The sequence below is a fragment of the Vidua chalybeata genome, chromosome 2 (assembly GCF_026979565.1).
Source record: "Vidua chalybeata isolate OUT-0048 chromosome 2, bVidCha1 merged haplotype, whole genome shotgun sequence".
In the NCBI taxonomy this organism is placed as follows: Eukaryota; Metazoa; Chordata; class Aves; order Passeriformes; family Viduidae; genus Vidua; species Vidua chalybeata.
The window spans coordinates 72,416,713-72,435,806 of record NC_071531.1 but is presented as its reverse complement, the minus strand read 5'-3'; the positions used below and the strand labels follow the sequence as shown (position 1 = coordinate 72,435,806).

Below are 19,094 nucleotides of genomic sequence, written 5' to 3'. Positions count from 1 at the left end.
ATTGTGCTCAGTTGCTAGCACCTAATCTTTACAGTGCTCAGGTGGGACAGAGAGAGAGGTTACGTGGTAAAATAGTTAAGAAAATATTTGTTACTAAGATTTGCACAGTTCCACTTGTCCCTGTCATCAGTTACAAAGTCCAGCTGGCTCTTTGCCTGTAGATTCTTAATGACCTATTAATTAGTGACTGGAACCTTTTCTTCTTTGTGATTGTTTCCTTATCCCTTGTCTATCAGGTTTGTGTCACTATGTGTTTTAATTATTACTTTCCTGTTATTTGTATCTGCCTTTGAGCTGGAAAGGTTCTTGATGTGATAACCTTAATGAAGCAGATGTTCTCATGTTCCAAATACCCTACAGTGATAATTTCACAAATTAATTGGGGTTTTTTGCAGTAAAATATGCGAGGGGGTAAAATGCATCTATTTTTAAGATACTTCCTTTTATCTTTTTAATTTTTTTTAAATAGCTGGCTCCTATTTATGACCTCTCACTTTCAGCAGTCATGTTCTAAAATTTCAGTTAAGGATACCTTTTTGAAATATTCTTGGGAATGTACAAATGTAATACAACATGGCCTGGTGGAAGTAATAGGTTCCTTGAGGACCCCAGATTGCTGTATCGGAAGTGTGGATTCTTTGGCATAGGAGACAGTGTTAATGGGCCTGTTGGTACAGCTGAGAGGCTGTAGAGATTTATGAAGCAGAGGCAGTGTGGATGCCCGGACAAACAGGAAGGATAAAAGAAATATCAAACAATTGTTTTATTTATACCAGGTTAGCCATTCACACTATGAATTGACTGTGGCTTTTGCTGTATGTAATCTATTTTCTTCTACAGAGCTCTGTGCAAAGGATCTGTTTGGCTTTTTATGGATTTCCCTTTGTTCTGTGATGATTTATGCTTGTAAAGTGGTAGATTAAAAAAGTAATCCTGAGATCTTGCTTGTTTGAATGATCCTTATCAAAGTGCTTCAAATCCTTGTCATAGGTGTGTAACAAAACTGGTTTAATTTTAATCTTATTGCAAAAGGCTGTTTTCAGAAGGAGCTACCAGAAACTTAAAGCTGCTGCCCAAGTGTTCATTTGGCTTCTATCACTTTGTTGAGCTAAGCAGAGAACCCTACTGCCAAAGTATCAGTGCTTTGTCTTTCCATCAGGTGGTTGCTTGTTTTGAGTTCTTACATGAACAGCTTTGCTCTGTTGTCTTGTGCACTGGAAATGTATTATGGCATACAGGCCTATTGAGTTTAGGGGATCTTAATGACTTAATGGTTTACTGACTTAATAGCTGAGAGGTTTACTACCTGGAAAAATAAGGGAACTATGGCATTCTTTTGCTGTCAGGGTGTGATTAAGTAACTCATTAGATAGGGCAGTCACTTGAGTCTGAATGTGTTTTGAATTCATTTAGAGTAAGAACAGACCACAGCAATAACTAAGGTTTTGAATGTAAAGCTGAAAACTTATTTATCAGTTTTGATGTTTGATAAAGTGACATTTCATTGTTTAATGTGTTATGCTGGGCATGGACATTAACTGAGGGCAAAGGAGTTATTTCTAATTTTATTATGACCCTGTCATATAATTTGCTTTTGCAGACAGTCATAGACGCCCATATCTTCCCAGCTCTTATAAATATTTTGCAAACGGCTGAGTTTCGGACAAGGAAGGAAGCTGCTTGGGCAATCACAAATGCGACATCGGGAGGCTCTGCTGAACAGATCAAGTATGAAACAGTTTAAATTTTTTGATGCAATAGACTGAGTTAGTTTGTGTAAAAAAACCAAACTATCAGCCTAGAAACTGAAAAAGCTTTCACTATGATTTCAGTGCTGCATCCAGAGAGACCACGTCCCTGTTATGAATGAGCCTTTCATTCCTTCAGGGAGAAATCATAAAAGTATTTCAGCTGTAATACTTATTTACATAATTGAACCATTTGTCTTATGTAAAAAAAACCTAAATGCAGCTTTTAAACTACTTCTGAGGGGTGTAGAGTATAACAGAGTGCAGTAACAGTCTGGAGAGGAATAGCTCAGCCCCTTGGACAATGGCATCACGTGCATTGTTTCTCTTGTTTAGCTTATACCTGTACATTATGCTTATATGCAGTTTTGCATAATGAAAAATGAAAAAAATACTTTACAAGCATGTTAAATTAATATAATTGCTTTTTATAGAAAATATTTATAAATTACCATTATAGAAATATACAGTTTATGGTACAAAAAATAAGTTATTATTTCATAGCTATATGGAGAGAGTGAGACAGAGAAATTATTTTAAAGGTATTGTCATTGTTTCAGCAGAATTGACTGGATAGAAATAGATGTCTTTAATTTCGCTTATTTCTTCCAGTCAAGTTGGTACTTTATCTGATTGTTTTGATTTGCTTGACTTTCATACTAAGCGCTTAAATGGCTACACCAATTATAATTTTGCAGACAATTTACTGGGTTCCATGTGATATTTTTCAGGTATTTAGTAGAACTGGGATGTATCAAACCACTCTGTGACCTCCTTACAGTAATGGATTCCAAGATTGTGCAAGTAGCACTGAATGGGCTGGAGAACATCCTGAGGCTTGGAGAGCAAGAATCCAAACGCAGCGGCACTGGCATTAATCCTTACTGTGCTCTTATTGAAGAAGCATATGGTATGAGCAAAACACCTGGGGAAATCAGAGGATACAGAAATGGTCACAAACTCACTGGAGTCTCAGCAGGCCCAGTTCTGTTCCCTTATCACTGTTACTGAAAATAACCTGTTATTTGATAAGTCTCCAGAGTACTCCATCGTCTGTATTATCTTTGTCTGTGTATAGATTGGAGACAGAACGTGCAGATCTTCTTTTCTTGATCATACAGAGTAAAAGGTGTTAACAAGAAAACCACTACAATTCCCAGCAGTAGAGATTTATTAGAATGGCTAACACTTGGATTTCATTACGGCATCATTCCTTGCTGGTTTATTTTCCTTTGTATCTGACTTCATGGCTTGAGTTTGCCCATGTGCTTTAATGCCTGCCCAAAAACTGATTGCCTGAGTTTAACTGCATTGTATACATATGTATTATTATACAGGTTAGGAAATGGAGTCTCCATCCTTGGAAGTTTGGAATACTTGTCCAGACACATCAGATCTTATCTGGTGTTGGTTAGTACTGCTGGGATGGGCTGCAGGTTGGTCTAGATGATTATCAGAAGTCTATTTCAGCTTACACGTAGGTGATTCTGTAGTCACTGTCTTCATAAAGAAAGCACTGTGAACACACTTTTAGAAAACACGATCCTAAAAGTCTCTTCAGAAAAAGTCTTTGAGTTTGAGGCCTTGTTCTTTACCCATTCAAGCTTGTTGATTTAATTTTTGAGTGAAAGGGTAAAGGCAGACAGAAAATATGGAACACATAACACAGTTACAGAGATCTCTGTAGTTCAAACTGGCTTTCCTTGGTTCTGGTGAGTACAAGTTGGATGCAGGTCTCCATAGAGGGGCCTGTTCTTTCTGAAGGTGGGAGAGAATAATGGAAGAGACTGAAAATTATCATGGTCATATCCTTTGACTGAGCTGTAACTTTTATGTACTGCTTTTCTCTGCAGGCCTAGACAAGATTGAATTCCTGCAGAGCCATGAGAATCAAGAGATTTATCAGAAGGCCTTTGATCTGATTGAGCACTACTTTGGAACAGAGGATGAAGACAGCAGCATTGCCCCACAAGTGGATCTCAACCAGCAACAATACATCTTCCAGCAGTGTGAGGCTCCCATGGAAGGCTTCCAGCTTTGAGGTGCCCCTGTGCTGTGTGCTCCTCTACCTAGCCAATCCTGTTGTTGAGCCACAAGCCACCCGTGGAGTGATTCTCTCAATGTTTTCCATAACCCTGTTTGCGCTCATTCGCTTGCCTTGTGCACATGCTCTTACATACGTCTGGAAAACTTTTGGCTCTCTGTGGCAGGATGCCCCCTCCTTGGCAAGGGGTCGCCAGAATCACCCTTCTCCTTTAGATTCTGAATCTCTCCACTGTCATCTTTGTGGAGTTGAGGCACCTTTCTATACTTTGAGATATTCCCTGTTCCTATTACAGGAAAATAATCTCTCCTCCACTTGGCCCCCTACTCCTGGCATCCAAGAGAAGGCTGCCTTTCTCTTGTATTTGCTGCAGAGTGTGCCTGCAGTCCAGGGAGGCATTCAGCCTTTCTGAGAACGTAGCTGAATTCATCCCTCACGTTCTTCCCTGGATGCCTCTTTGGACAGCTGCGAGAGATGCGTTAAACCTTCACACGCAATGCATCTACCTTGCTGTATGTGCCAGCTGGGGTTATTGGCATGAGGAACATGTTACAAACAATGGAGTAAGTTCTCTTTCCCCTGCAACAACAGGCTGCAATGGACATGTTCTGTGGTTCTTAGGAATACTGAACACATCTGGCCCCATCTCAACACTGAGAACATCTCCCAAGTTGGATTGCAGACCACTGGAGTGGAGATTTGTATACCTTCCCAGTTTTTTCTCTCCATCCACTAAAAAAGAACCTGTGAATAGGTCACTTGTAACACCTCCCCAGAAATGACTTTCCAAAAGAGCTTCTAGAATGGAGAAACTGCCCCCACTTCTGCTTGCCAGCACAGTATGATCCAGCTGGGCCTTCCTTAAAGATCAAGCCCTTTCTGGCTCCATGCTCCAGTCTGGTCCCCAGTATTCTAGTTATGTCTGAAAAGTTCCTGTCTGCCTCTTTACATTTTTACACAGCGTGACTTGAACAGATTTGTCTTCTGAAAAGTTAACTTCTGAATACAGAAATCTTCATTTGTAAAACTTGGCACACGGAGTGTTAGATCTCCTTTTCATTTTCATGAGACAAGAGCTTCCTCTCCAACTCACCTGATGGAATATAGTCCTTCTGGTCAAGGCCCTTATTTAACTGAAATGACACTACATTCGCAGGATAGTACTATTACATCTGTATCCATCTGGCCTTCTCATTTCACTTTCCCCTTTCACTGTTGATGAGATTTCAGGTGAATTAGCATGGAACACATGGTTCCTCCAGGTGACATCTGTAAGGCATCGTTGACTGCATAGCAGCTGCCACGTGCAGCTGGAGACTGCCCTTCTGCTAGCAGCATGTTCTTGGCTCTGCAACCTGCTTGGATCACAGACCTCTGATGCAAAGGCCAGCCACTCCTCACTGAGTTCAGCTGACACTGACACCAAACTTAACATCTGGGGAGATGCTGCCTGATTGAAAGTGGCAGTTCCATTTCAGAGAATGCAATGGATTCCCTAGGCCGTCCACTGCCCCCTGCATCGGGCTATGTTCTTTCAAGCCATTTTGGATGCTTGGAACACACATTTGTCCAGTGTAAACATTTCAGAATCGCCACTGGCAACTGCAGCGTCATGTACCTGTGGTAAATGTTTGTGGCAGAACTGTCTTCAAGATCCTCATGACTCCTCTCAGTGATAAGCCACTGCAAAAGCAAAACCAGCCCATTGGATACAGAGTTATAAAAACATATAAGTCATTTGTCATACTGCTGAAAGAAGCTAGGCAAAGGCCTGAACATCAGCTCTGTGTGACCATTATTTAAATAAAGTCTTCTGTCTCTGCTTCAGGATGGAGACTCTGACCTGTGTGGCCACTGCAGAAGCCACCTGCTGCCTCCCTAGCTAAGCCAGTTGGCCTCCACTTTCCTTCTCCCAGTTATTTTCTCTAGTGCTGCTTTGTGCTGAAGGAACATTTAGTTTACTGCACTTGATCTGTAAATGGACTTCAATTCTTTGTAATTTTAGGGGGTTAAATTTGGTGGTTAATTTAAAAAAGAAAAAAAAAACCCTCAATGTTGCCTTTACATCACATATAAATAACTGTGTTTCTCTTTTCTTGAAGGGTGATAGAAGCACTGATTAGTAGCAAAATCTTGTTTTAGCTTTTGGATTTTTTTGTGCTGGATTTTTTTACGTGTAAATTTCCAATAACATGTCATTTCTATAAGATTTGTTTAAAACCATGTACCTCTTATTGGATGGTATAAAAATGCTACATATTTTGTAAACAAATCTGAGCAAAGTGTGTGTGCATATATTCTGTATATTCATATATGTATATTCTGTGTATATATACACTGGCGTGTATATATACATATATACACACACACACATATATATATACACACGCATAAAGTGTGTGTGTATATATATACATACCTATATATCTATATATATATAAGTGTTTTCTCTTCCAGGCTAGTGAAAACAATGTGGTGCATTGGCGTTTCCCTCCCCTGCCCCCCAAGAAAGTAATGACAGTTGCCTCTAAATGAGTGAATTAAAAAAGAGTCCATTTAAGCTGACTGGTGTGCCTTCCTGTGTAAGGAGCCTGGCCAGTATTTGTTACTTTTGCCGTGGATATGTGAATTCAGAGCAGATAAGTATAAATCTTTAAACTTGGTATGTTTGTTTGAAGTGACAGGCCTGGTTGATGCAGGTAATACTGTTATCCTAAATACTTAGACTGTGTAAGGCATTTGACTGCATAATATTTTGAGCAAAAACCACACCAATACAAGAATCAACATGGCACACATTAAATGGATTAAAATGTGGCTAATTCATAGGTCTCAATGTAATTTTAAATGGTGCTTAATTGAGTGTATTTCCATCAGGATCTTCCAGCAACCAGTTCTTGGCGTTGCTTTACTTAGCCTTATTAATAGGTTGAAAAGAAACAAAATCTACTTCTAACAAAGGCTGCAAATTAAATGGGTACAGAAGGGAGATCAGACTTGTGAGTTATAAAAGGAAAAGCTCACTGATACAGACTGACCAGAATTACTTGGTAAGCCAAGGGCAAGTAAACTACTTGCATTCTAACAGAGCCAAACATGTAGTGTAACTTTACCCATCTAGTAAGTAACATTCATGCCACAGATGAAGGACTCTGTTTTGGAGGAAAAGTGCCAGTGAAAGTATGAGGATCATTATATCATATTGCTTGAACACTGCTTCCTAACACAGTTCTGTGTGGCTGTCCCCCGTGCTAGAAGCACTGAAACCAGTATTCTCTGCTCTCCTGAAGGATGTGCTCAGATAGGGACCATCTCAGAGAACACCTCTAGCTGCCACTTTTCTGAAGGTCACACTGTGTTTTGATTGATCTGTTGTTGGTTTTTGTCTAAATAAGAGGCAGCATGGTCTCATGTAGAGGGTAGGTGGGGGAGCTGTTGGAGTTCTTGTGTTCTTCTCTTAGCTCTGTCAGGCAGCATGTAATGGTAGAAAAGTGTCTCATGTTTTCTTCAAAATTAAAATACACGCATTGGTTTCTATCTGCTTGTGGAGATCCGATCTAAGCGTCTTCCAAAAGCCCCACAGGCTGGTAATGAGAATTTATTGAGTTTTTTTTTGAAACATCAGGAATGAGGTGGAAAAACTGCACTGAGATTTTAACAATGTCTGTTTTAAACTGGGTGTTAGAGAAAGGAAGATGCAGGACTGCCTGGAATTGCTATCTAGCAGTACAGCACACAGATCTGTAATGCCATTAAAGTTACTGTTTTGTTTGGGCAGCAAACAGGAACCATCATTCTTTCTGTTGGTAAAGTTCTCAGTGGAAAATGGTAGGCAAGGTCAGTGTCTTGGATTCAGGAGGGTACAAAGGATGATGGAGCAGGTTACTGAAAGCTCAGTAACTAAGTCAGGGCCAGCACTTCCTGGTAAGGGTATCACACTATCATTTGAGGGAACTGCTGCCTAGAGACTTCAGCCTGTTCCTAAATTCCTGTTTGCTCCTTGATGCCAACCAAATACAGGTGGTTTAAGACCCTTTGCCTAATGTTAGAAGAAGGGAGGAAGGCAATGACCCTGGACCTACATGTTCTTGGACCTGCTTTTTTTTTTACTGTCAGCACCCAAGACTATTGAAGAACTAGTTTGCACCACATGGTCCTACATGTGACAGTGCTCCTGGCAATACACTTCTCTGCTTCTTTGGGGACTTCCACAACAGCTGTCTTAGCTCTCTACACTTTGATCTCTATGCCAGCTTACAGTAAATCCCCATCTCTTCCAGTGTGATTTTTTTTTTTTTTTTTTTTGCTTCTGAAAATTGCCACAACACACCACTGGTACTCTTGAAGGTGTTAGACTTGAAGGTGTTTCTTCAGGTGCCTGAGTCTTAGAAAAGTAAGTGAGACTTCTTTGTGTGCTGCTATGGCCGTGTCCTGCTGTGGCTCTTGCACGTTCCACTGATGCAGTGTTGGAGTTGTCAGGTGATTGCTGCATTGGGAAACTTCAGTTGCCTCTGGACCAGGTACAGTAATAAGGCACATAGTATAGGATTGATAAACTGGACTGTTCTGGATAAATGGGAATGGTGTTTCAGACCAAGCCAAAGGGAAGAAAGAAAATGAGGTACCATTTCAGGCTTAGTATGTTCCTTCCATTGTGCACTGTTGAAAGGCTTTGGGCTGAAGCTGTGAGCTCTCAGTGATCTGAGGGGTGTTAAGTTCTCCAGTCAGCTGGACTGGCTGCTTCAGCCAGAAACATGTGCTGGTTTTGTAACCACTGTCTGCGTTTAGAAGTGCTTCTTGGAAACCATCGCACCGGGAAAGAGGTGGTTCCTTTCACTGCCTTACTGAGAAAGATCTACATCATTTTATAGTACCCAGCTATTGCAGAGAAAACAGTACAGTGGCTGGGAGCGAGCTGGAGACCACACAAAGCCCATTGTCTTGGGCTTTGGTTTGAGACTTGAGCCTATGGAGAAGCTGAAAGAAAACACAAAGTTGGGCAGTGATGTGGAGTCTTTATGCCAGATTCTGAAATGGAGATACCAGGGTGGCAGAAGGATATGTGGAGCTTTTGTCAAACCACTGGACCAGACTTCAGTTTTTGAATAAATTGCATAAAGCTTATAGAAATTTAAGTAAAATGAAAAACTGGTTACTGTTGCTGCTCTGAAGTATTGCTTTTGAAGTGGTGTTTTGCATATTTTCATTTGAAATATTATACCAGCTAGGTGAGTCCAAACAGTTTTATTGCCAAAACTAGGAGAGGAACCTGCCAGTGCTGTTCACAGAGTGCACTCAGAGGTGTGTTGAAAGGGTGGTATTTTTGAGATGCACAGTTTTAAGCTTTGCCATTCCCAAGGATAAATCACAAGCTTTTTCTTCACAGAAACCTGAAATGCATGTTCTCTTTTTTGGTGTCATTTAGTACATACATTACCACAGGCATGTAATTGGGCAAGGTTTTGTTTGGTTCCCACCTGTGTGCCTACTGGTGTGGCCAAGAACCAGAATTTTCATGAAAAATCTGTTCACATACCTGCAGTGAAATTAAACATGGTTTGCATTCAGTGCTAATTAAGTGGACAAATCTGTGCAATCCTGCTCTGCTTGATTGACAGTGTACTTATGATAGCTTCCATCCAGAGAATCTGACGACAGGTCATTGTTATCACCTGAAGGTTGTGACTTCTGTGGTGGAATTGACTACACAGCTTGTCTGATGGGTTACATCTCACTGTGGTACTCAGAAATGCAATTCATTGATGGAACTGCAGCAACTAGTGAAGATTTGCCCTGCATTTTTGTAGGGCTTTTGATTATTCAGCAATACTGCTAATTTTTAGTGGTACAACAAAAATCATCTCCCTCTATCTCTGAGAAAGTTCACAAACTAATTTTGTTAAGCTGATATGTCTCTTGTGGTTTTGGAGTCCCCAGGGCCAGTCAGGAGGGCAGTGCTGAGCAGCAACATTTTGAGCAGTCCTGACACTTCCAATCTACATTTCCTTACAGATTAAGTGAAAGGAGGAAGGAAAATACTTCCCCTGGTTGTTGTGGGCTCTTTAACGTGAATAGTGCGTGACTGGGCTCAATGCCAGTAATAGTACTCTTGAGGCAGGTGATCTCTAGGTGGGTCTAGTAATTTAAAAGAGCAAAATACACATAAATCTAAATGAGATTCATAAAGAAAGAGCTTAGTACCAGAGAGCAGGGATGCCTTATTGACTTTCTCATACTCGTGTGTCTCTGGTAAATCTGACAGTACAGGTTGAAGCAGTTGCTCAGTATTCCTGAAAATAGTAATCTCTGTTCCCTCAGCTGGGATGTTCTCTCTCTCATCTCACTGCCAGCTCTGCTGGGACCACTCTTAGATGTCAGCTGCAACACATGGTTCTCTGGAATGCTATTTCACTCTTCATCTCCTTCCTCATTTTCTTGAAGATAGGCAGTTCTTCACAGGAAGCTATCCCTCCCTTAAACAAATGCAGACAGAATAACAGGACCTAGACCAGGGAATTAGGCTTTCTAATACCTTAGGATAATTTTGCTGATGTTAATGCAGGTTAGACAGTAACTTTAGGCTCAAGGGCTGCCTTAATAATTTTCTGTCTTGCATAAGAACATGTGGATTACTTGAAGTAGCCAGTACCAATACAGAATAAATACAGTTCCATTTTTGCTGACCTGAAATAGTCAGTGATAGTGGATGGCTGGCTAGTGAAGGTTTTTGTTTTTTCTACAAGCATGGATGTACAAGTGGAAACCAAATGGACCCTTCTTTCGTGTTACAGTTACCTTCCTGTAAGTGGTAAGTAAGAACATGAGACTTCATGCAGGGGATTGGTACCAAGAATTCAGGTGTAGGTCCTGCAGTACTTTAAAAGATGCTCTGGTGCACAGCACATGTGAAACAATTACATTTCTCCTCCACTGTGCTCATGTGTCCTGTCCCACTAACCATGAAAAAAAGAGTTTGGAAGAAAGGGGCAGTTATAAGGAAAAGAAAATAGGTATTTCTGCTTTTATTAATTACAGGATAGCATATTCATTCTTTCTTGAACCTGAGTGTACAGAACTTAACAAACAGGAAAGATATGATGATATCTTCCTGTCAGTGTTTTTCTACCCCAGTCCTTGATCTCTTCTTTTCCTCCTCTATGGTTTAGCAGATGCACCTTCCGCTTTCCACTGGGCTTTCTTCTCCAAGTTTATGTTCGTAAGAGATTCATGTCTTTTCATACCCTACAATGTAATAAGATCATCAGTAATCACCTGAAGGACCATGAAGTTGAAACTTAAGTCAATAACTTACAAAATACCTGACCTGTCCTTACCAAGGCAGATCTGTCACAACTTTAAGGCCAGGAAGCCAAGAGGGTTAAAATAAAATATTGAGAGATTATTTTGGCTGAAAGTAATTACTTCTCTGGGAAAAAATTAAACTCCTTTTTCGAGGCACTAGCAGATACATTCTGTGCTTCTGGTCAGTATTTAATACTGATCTGATTTTCACAAGACAGAGAAACAAATCAAAAGTTAAACATTATCACAGACTCACAGAATATTTTGAGATGGAAGAGACCACATGGATTATCAATTCCAACTCTTCAGTGAATGGCCCACTGCGGGATCAAACTTGTAACCTTGGCTTTATTAGCACCATTCTCTGGCCAACTGAGCTCATCTCAGGAAACATAAATAATTCCAGCTGCTTTGAAAAGAAGGATTCCAAAGTAGCTGTCCTCTCTTCCTGGTATTTGCATTCATACTTCTCCAGTACAGAGGAAAATGCTCTGGGAATCATCAGTGTTTGATCTCTGCTATTAAAACCAGGAAAAATCCTTCCACTGTTTCATTTCAGAGAGCTGCATCCTTTTCATTGTAATAGACAGATCCTGATGGAAATGTCAGGTGACACTCAGTAGCTCACTGTGCTGGGGTTAAGATTGTCACTACTTTTAAGGTTTCTCTAGAACACAGTAGTCCATAGAAACCAGACCTGAACGTTGTCATCAGAAGAGAGGCAGCATAACAAATAAGGTTCTTCTGCCACACAGATGCTGTAAGCTCAGGGGTTTTTGTTTGTTTTTTTTTTTTTTAAGGAAGCATCTTAAAGGTGACATCATCCTTTTCTGATGAGAATTAGTCAATGAGTGTCACTTCTGGGGAACCAGAAGGAGTTGTTAAAATTTTGTTCAGTGATAAAATGACAAAAAAACCCCAAACCAAACAAAACACCAAATCCTCAAAGCAAGACAGTACTAAAAATCCATAGAGGAACTAAGAAGTTTAAATGAAGGTTTATTTGCTCTCATCAGCCCAAATTCTGTGCTTACCTGCTTCCCTCTGATCACCATGGTGATGCATCCCACTATTGTCAAGGCAATCATGACATAGCTGAACTTGATACGCAGGGTGGTCTCTGCTGCTCTCACTGTTTCAAGCCTCAAGAAAGAGTAAAAGAACAGACTCATTATCAGAGACCCAAAATAATTCACTTGGCTAATTATTTAATTTCTCCTAGTGCGCTGTCTTGGGCTAACAGCATTTGGCTCTTTGCACAAAAACGTTCTACAAGAACAGGAAAGGCTGATTCCTAACTACATTGGGAGATACTTGGTAACATGCATTCCTCTCAAAGCTGGAAACAAGCAAAACTTTTTAAACTTGGCTTACTCTACTGTTAAAATAGTGCCTTTGCAGACCACTTGACTGCAATGCAAAGGAGGAAGGCTGCAGGATTTAAGTGTGTACGCTCATTATGGAAAGAACAGGAAAAAGAGAGGAATGGTTTAACCAATACCATATTTTTCTTACTGTCAGCTCCGTCTGTGCTCACTACCACCTTCCAATATCTGCAAAGTCAGGAAAAACTCATCTGTATTGTAATTGTTATGTATTTAACATAGTAAAACATGCATTTTTCTCCCAATAGCAGAAGTCTGGTAAAACCCAAAATATGGTGTTTTAACAGTTGAGAGTTTATTGGGCAGAGGGAAGAATTAGCACAGCTTTGCAACGTCTTCTGCCCGAACTTCACAGTGGTTTCATTTATGAGGCAGTCTTATTTCCCAGCAAGGTGCTTCCTCTGCTACAGCAAAGTGCTATTGCACTTGGAAGTGCAATAAGTGACACACAGGCTGCTGAATGCAACACTCACAAATTCTGAATAGGGCTTGGTAAAAGACCAGTGGTCCCCACTCCTGCTTGAATAAATAGTCCTAAAGTGATCTGCTTCCCTGAGAAACTAAGGAGGCGTGGAGGATCATAAGCTTTTGTATGAGCTCTGGACAGAGGAACTCTTTACATTTTTTTTTTTTTTTAATTTTAGGGGGCTTAGCTAGCCACACCAATAGCTATACCACCATTTTGGGAAATGTGTTGCCTACTCTGCTGTTATCTTTTAAAAACCAGAAGTCTTCCACCAGAAGAGTAGCAGTTATTGACACCTTCCAGCTGTGTGGAAAGTAAAAACTAAAGATCTTTTTGTTTGAGTTAACTCTGAAGGTCATTCTACCCAAATGACATCTTGGTTACAGCAGGTTTTAAGTCTGTGTTAGAGAGAACAATGGAAGAAGGACCAGTGAAGCATTAATGCTTTTTAGAAGTGCTTTCCACAACAACCAAAGACCTTGTATATTAACTCTCCTTGCAGAATTTAGGGCAGATAACTCCCTTCTCAAGGAGGGCTGATACTCTGACTGATTATATTTGGCACATGACAAAATTCTAGAAGACTGGAAAATCACCAACATTGTGTAATGAAAAGAATAAATGCATCAAACTAGGTTACTTATACCCCCAAACTGATGTGGAGAATGGATTTAATGGAACTGGAAATTATTACTGTACATAAACATGACTGAATATAGAATCTGTTACTACATTTTGATCCTTACATTTGGAAGAAAAAAAAAAAAAAAAAAGATACTTCAGGATCCATGGTAATTCAGCATGGTAAATCACACAGGACCTGAGAGCTGAGAAGTTTTGTTCTTGTTTTTGTCAGAGCATTGATATGCGTACAAGATTTCTGATCATAGGGAACAAACACATCCATCTACAATGAATACAATGAAACTAATTTTAGCATCCAGGTTATTTGTTTCTGCTAATAATCTGCAGTTAAAGCCTTGAGTGCAGGCTGCAATTAAGCTGAAATGCACAGCAGTAGGATTTTAAAAAGTTTGCTAGTTAATTTTGAAAATATCTTAGATGTGTTAAGAATTTACAAGAGCAAAAGGTAGATATCTAAACACAACTTGCATTTTAAATCAGTTCAGTGGCTAAGTTTAACATTTGTTTAATAAATGGGTTGCTTCACCACGTTTTACAAGATTACTGAGTTAAAGCACAAGCCCTTACAACACATAATTAATCTCAGATTAATTAATTAATCTCAGAACAGAAAAAACAAGTTTTTGTGCTTTTATAGTTCTCAACTGTCTTCTCAGATTTGGCTGAATTATTTATCTAAATAAAAAGAATTCCCTATGCACTTGCAGAAATGGTCAGCTTTTATCAGAAATTGGTTTGTCCTTTCAATAAACTACTGAAATCAATCACTCTGCTAACTCTTGTTTTCTTAAAAACACTAATGACAAGTGTTTGGTGTGCAAAAATATAAGAAGTGATACTATGTTTTAATAATTTACTCCTGTATGTATTTCAAATGTAGTTTTAAGAAAAATGATTCAATACAAAATGGAAGGATTCCACTTTTAACTAAATTCATTCATTGTGATACATTTAAATATAGGGGTGGATTTTCAATTCCCACGTGGTGCATCCAAACAAACAGAAAATATGTAAGAGGGCAGCTACATCATTTTCTTACTCAAGTAGTGCAAGATTTACTGTTTTTTTTTTTTTAATTTCAATAAATACATATATTTAAAAGCATTACGGGCATGTTTTAAAAGATAACTATACTACCACTAGGAATGTTTTTTAAACTAATAGTTGTCTATTGTTGATAAGTTTGATCTTTATTTTTGGTGTCCAAACTAGAACATCCAGTTTTATTTTCTACTTTTCACACTGGACAAAGCTTTTGACATTTGGACTCAGCAGGAACAGGGAAATTTCGACTATATATAGTTAGGGAGCCTTAACACTGTTTGTTGGTTTAAATTCCAACAGTAAAGGAAGTTGACCCATGCCCTTTAGGTATTCATTAATAAATACTTTATATGAGTTTCAGTTATTTTATAGCTGTATATGAAAGTTTCCCACTGCAAGAGACTGACATATAATGAAAAACACTAGAAAAAGCTCACACTAATGTTTGAAAAAAGCTTTCTAATTGTGAGAGAAGAGTAAAAATTAACTGATCTGACATGGTTTTTTAATGAAACAACTGATAAATGCTGGTCAGCCCTTTTCAAAAAAAGGAAAAAAAAAATCAAAAAATCAATTATCTTAGCACAAGAGAATTGCGAGGTCATTTCATCTACAAGGATGATACACCAAACACAGCAGGGTACGGTTTTTCAGCTGTGCAAACCCATTCCTTTTTAGAAAAGTTACTCTGGAGATGCATGCAAGTAACTTATTTCTGCATAGACTAAGTCTCTTTTACAGCTTCAAAAGCGACACTTACGAGACAGTCTCTGGAATATCCTCTGGCTTTTTGAAATGGCCTGCCCACAACAAAAACCTTCTCTCCCAGAGTGTAGGCTTGTATCCAGGCACTCCCGAAGCAGATCGACCTAAAAAACCCCCAACAAAACACACAAAGACAAAACAAAAAAACACCACCAAAAACAACAGTCAGAGAGGCTGGATGGTCAGAGCTGTAACAAAACCAGTTAGGGTGAGCAATGCAGATTGCTAAATATGACTGCTAGACGTGGTTAGAGAATGAAAACTGTATCACAGATTAACAAATGTGTAAATATGAATTAAACTGAAGCCATGTAAGGAAAGCCAAATCCTTCTCAAAACCTCTGCATCTACAGGTCTAAATATGTAGAAGGTGCTCCAGCACTGTTTTTCTATTTCATTTAAATAAGGTTAAAAAAAACCCCAAATGGAACAGCTATAGAAAAGCCAACATGCTGCACAATAACAATAAAAGCCAATATAACATCACAGAATGTTAACTTTTTCAGGCAGTGTAAGATTTTATCTGAAGGTAAAAATAAACAGATGACTGTAGGCAAAGACTGGACACATAATTTTCAGGTCAGTCTTTCTAACTCCATAAACAAAATATCCATAATGTAACACGGGAAGCTTTTCATATATTACATAGCATTGATAGCTAAGAAAAAAAGTGCCAAGATAGACAGCTTTTTCCTTTTAAACAATAGGCAGTATCCTGTATGGCCATGTTCTCCCTCACAGATTCATGAATTACCTAGGAACTGGAGTGGATACAGTTTGCTGACATCACCAGGTTATTCAAAAACATAAAGAAGAGGGCTGAGCCCAAAATGCCATGGGGCTTCAGAACTCAGAGTCAATGAATTGGCCTGGGAACTCCCTTGTCCATAAACAGGAAGCAATTCCAGTTCACACACAAGTGACAGACTCTGCCCTCACTTACAAATCATTACCTAGGCCTGAGCAAGGCCTTGGGGTTCCACAGTGGTTCTGGCAAGTAACAGAAAGGAAAACAGCGTAACTGTCAATGATCAGGAACTCTGACCAACACAGCATTACTGAGCCTCCGTGTAAAACTGTCACTCCAGCTTTTTGAAAAGCATGGGAAATACTTAGAGGGAGCTGAAATAGAACAGGCACAGGTATGGAATGGTCACCATGTAAGAAACTGTGTCACAGACTGAGACCCTTTGGCCTGGAAAAGCAGTGACTGAAGCTCTCTTCAGCCCAGCAGAGAACACTGTAAGAGACATTGGGAGTGTGGGTTTTAATGAGGTCTTGGTTTGGAAAGGGTACTGAATAAAGGAAAATCAGATTATAAAAAAGTGCACACTGGGTTAAAAAACAAACACAAGACTTTAGCTGAGGAATTTCTTCTTAGAGAGGAAATTCTTAGGGAATTTTATCATTCACATTCTCTAAGAATGTGAATGCTAAAAATACATCCAACCCAGCTTCAGGAATCTGGGAAAATTTGTTGGGGAAAAAAAAAATCCTGTGAGGACTATTAAACACCAAGATGCCACCTCTGGGGCAGTGGTAGAGAGGAACCCTCTTCCTATTCTATTCCTTAGGTTCTTGCTGTAGGTCACCACTCCCACTTTACAAAAATGTAAGGAACTTCCTTTACTGGCCCCTGCTGGAGACATCACACTTTTAAGGAGACCTTTTGTCATACCCAGTACAGCCGATTCATGTTTTTAACACAGTCATGCCAAATGCTTCACATCTGTGTGCTCCTTTTCTCCTGCATGGGTGGGCCATAAGGAACCTGTGATACAGGGAGCACAGAAACTGTCCCATATATAGTGAAAAAATGTTTAATTGCTTGAGATTTCCCTTACCAGCTCCACCCTTAAACATGAACAATTCAGACTCTTCCCTGCAGGGCACATTCAGTTTTTGGAACAGCTGGAGCTGGCTGCACTCTGAAAAACTGCAAAAGCCTTTTATCTCACACAACATTCCTGAACATGAACAGTTTACAAGTGGGGCTGAAGAAGCAGTTCCAGGGCAGAGCTGAGGAGCCTCAGTGTAGGAGTGTTCACTAGATAAGGTTCTGGTGATCTGCTACAAAGTGAATGCTGTGTGACCGTCACAAGTGGAAACATTGACCCCTGGCTTTTTGTTAGAAAACAAGACTTTACCAAATTTAATGCTCCATTTTTTCAGTCTAGAGACCAGAACTCTCACAAAATCAGGGATATGACCACCTATGTCAGCCATATTCCTGTTTAGATGGCTGCAGCATGGATATGTGAGTATTCCATGGCATGAAACATTCCATGACTTTATCAAAGACTCTTACTCTTTGGCTGAACGTCTTGCTGGGGTTTAATGCACAGCCTTCTGCTTATCTTTGGGTCCACTCCCGTGGTCATCCTCAGAACGGAGGGAATATTTCTTCCCAGCAGTTTAACAGCCCTATCTGGAAGAGAAAGCAGAGGAAGCAAAGAGGCCAAATTTAACTCAGAGCAGTAGAAAGTGGGAACTAGCTTTTTAATGGAAGCACTTGGGTTTTTTTTTTTAACACAAGAGAAAAAAAAGAAAGAAAACAAATAGGTACAAATGAAGGCAAGAAGTACCAGATTTAGTTGTAATAGCCTACCAAAGAAATTAAAACTTGCTTATAAGGTATGCCTTGAGCTTGCTCAGTAATCTTATATAGAAAAATGTGAATGCCATTAAAAAAAAAAAAAAGAAAAGCAAGATAATGTCCTGCCAGCAATTTCTAAAACACATGACAATTTCCAGGAATTAATCTATACATATGTTTCAGATACACTTTGGATGGTGCTATTTCAAGGACTGCACACCAGCATTCTACCAATCTTGTCACATCCCAAAAGCATGACAGAGTCAAGTCAAAAAAGCAGAATATTTAGCACTGAGAGGTAACGACTTTGTAGCACATTAGAAAAGGCCAGGGCACCTTATATACGAACACATACTTTAAAGAAGGTGCTTCTAATGCATTAATTAATATAATGAAAAGTTCGGGAAAAAAACTCCAACCAACCAAACTATCTCAGAAAGGCAAAAAGGACACTTTAAAAAGTACAAAATGAGTTCTTTTACTTTGTTACACTGTCTGAAGGTGTCTCTCCTAAGGCCCTTTCCTTTCGAGGAATAATATACTTCCGCTCTGAAAAACCAATAATTTACATTTACAGGCGACACCCCCAAGGAAACCGGCCCTTTTCCAAACTCTTTAGAGAAACCGAGGCCCAGCCCCACTCCTGTCACTGTTTTGGACGCCAGTCCATCAGACACGGCCCCCCAGGCTTGGCCTCGCTCCAGCCGCAGCGCCGGCCGGCGCCGCCCCGCTCCGCGCTCGGCCGCTCGGGGTCCCGGGGAGGAGGCGAAGCAGCGGCGGCAGCCCCGGCCCGGCCGCGGGGCTCGCTCGCTCGGTCACTCCCTTCCCCCCTCCCTCCCTCCCTCACTCACCAGCGCAGCCCCACATGGCGCTGCCTCGGCCCCGCTGGGCGCAGCTCAATGTCACCGCTGGGCCCCGCCCCGGGCCCGCGATTGGAGGCAGCCGCGCCGCGGGACGCTCGGGGCCGCCGGGGCCGGCACCGCCTCCGCTGGGGGCGGCCGGAGCTCTCGCAGCGGCTGCAGGAAGCGAAAGGGCCGCGAGGCCGCTGCCGGTGGAGATGCCCGGCTGGGGGCCGCTGCGCCGAGGGCCGCGCTCCGGC

The 19,094-nt window shown here is 40.5% G+C and overlaps 2 protein-coding genes across 4 annotated transcripts in view; one reads left to right on the top strand and one right to left on the bottom strand.

Moving 5' to 3' along the window:
* Window positions 1-14,354, top strand: part of KPNA1 (karyopherin subunit alpha 1) — a 58,539-nt gene extending 44,185 nt beyond the window's left edge. For both annotated transcript variants that reach the window (XM_053936607.1, XM_053936608.1), the window contains exons 12-14: window positions 1,601-1,728; window positions 2,480-2,658; window positions 3,602-14,354. In XM_053936607.1, coding sequence (XP_053792582.1) covers window positions 1,601-1,728; window positions 2,480-2,658; window positions 3,602-3,789 — 495 coding nt within the window. In that variant the 3' untranslated portion in view covers window positions 3,790-14,354. The remainder of the gene's footprint in view (window positions 1-1,600; window positions 1,729-2,479; window positions 2,659-3,601) is intronic.
* FAM162A (family with sequence similarity 162 member A) lies at window positions 10,800-19,013 on the bottom strand. 2 transcript variants are annotated; one of them, XM_053936609.1, is made up of 5 exons: window positions 18,847-19,013; window positions 17,708-17,827; window positions 15,395-15,503; window positions 12,129-12,237; window positions 10,800-11,034 (listed from the first exon to the last, which is right to left on the bottom strand). In XM_053936609.1, exons 1-5 carry the CDS (start codon window positions 18,860-18,862, stop codon window positions 10,948-10,950), a joined length of 441 nt encoding a protein of 146 aa, XP_053792584.1. In that variant the 5' UTR covers window positions 18,863-19,013; the 3' UTR covers window positions 10,800-10,947. The 2 variants fall into 2 exon arrangements, with proteins under 2 accessions (XP_053792584.1, XP_053792585.1); XM_053936610.1 differs by lacking the exon at window positions 18,847-19,013 and adding an exon at window positions 18,478-18,569.
* Between the last annotated feature and the right edge of the window lie 81 nt (window positions 19,014-19,094).

What these genes read in the sequence shown, in the direction of transcription:
- FAM162A (XM_053936609.1), bottom strand. An exon ending in GATATTCCAGAGACTGTCTC is followed by an intron (nt 12,238 to 15,394) that starts GTAAGTGTCGCT and finishes CTCTTTCTTGAG; the next exon opens with GCTTGAAACAGTGAGAGCAG. An exon ending in TGGTGATCAGAGGGAAGCAG is followed by an intron (nt 11,035 to 12,128) that starts GTAAGCACAGAA and finishes ATTACATTGTAG; the next exon opens with GGTATGAAAAGACATGAATC.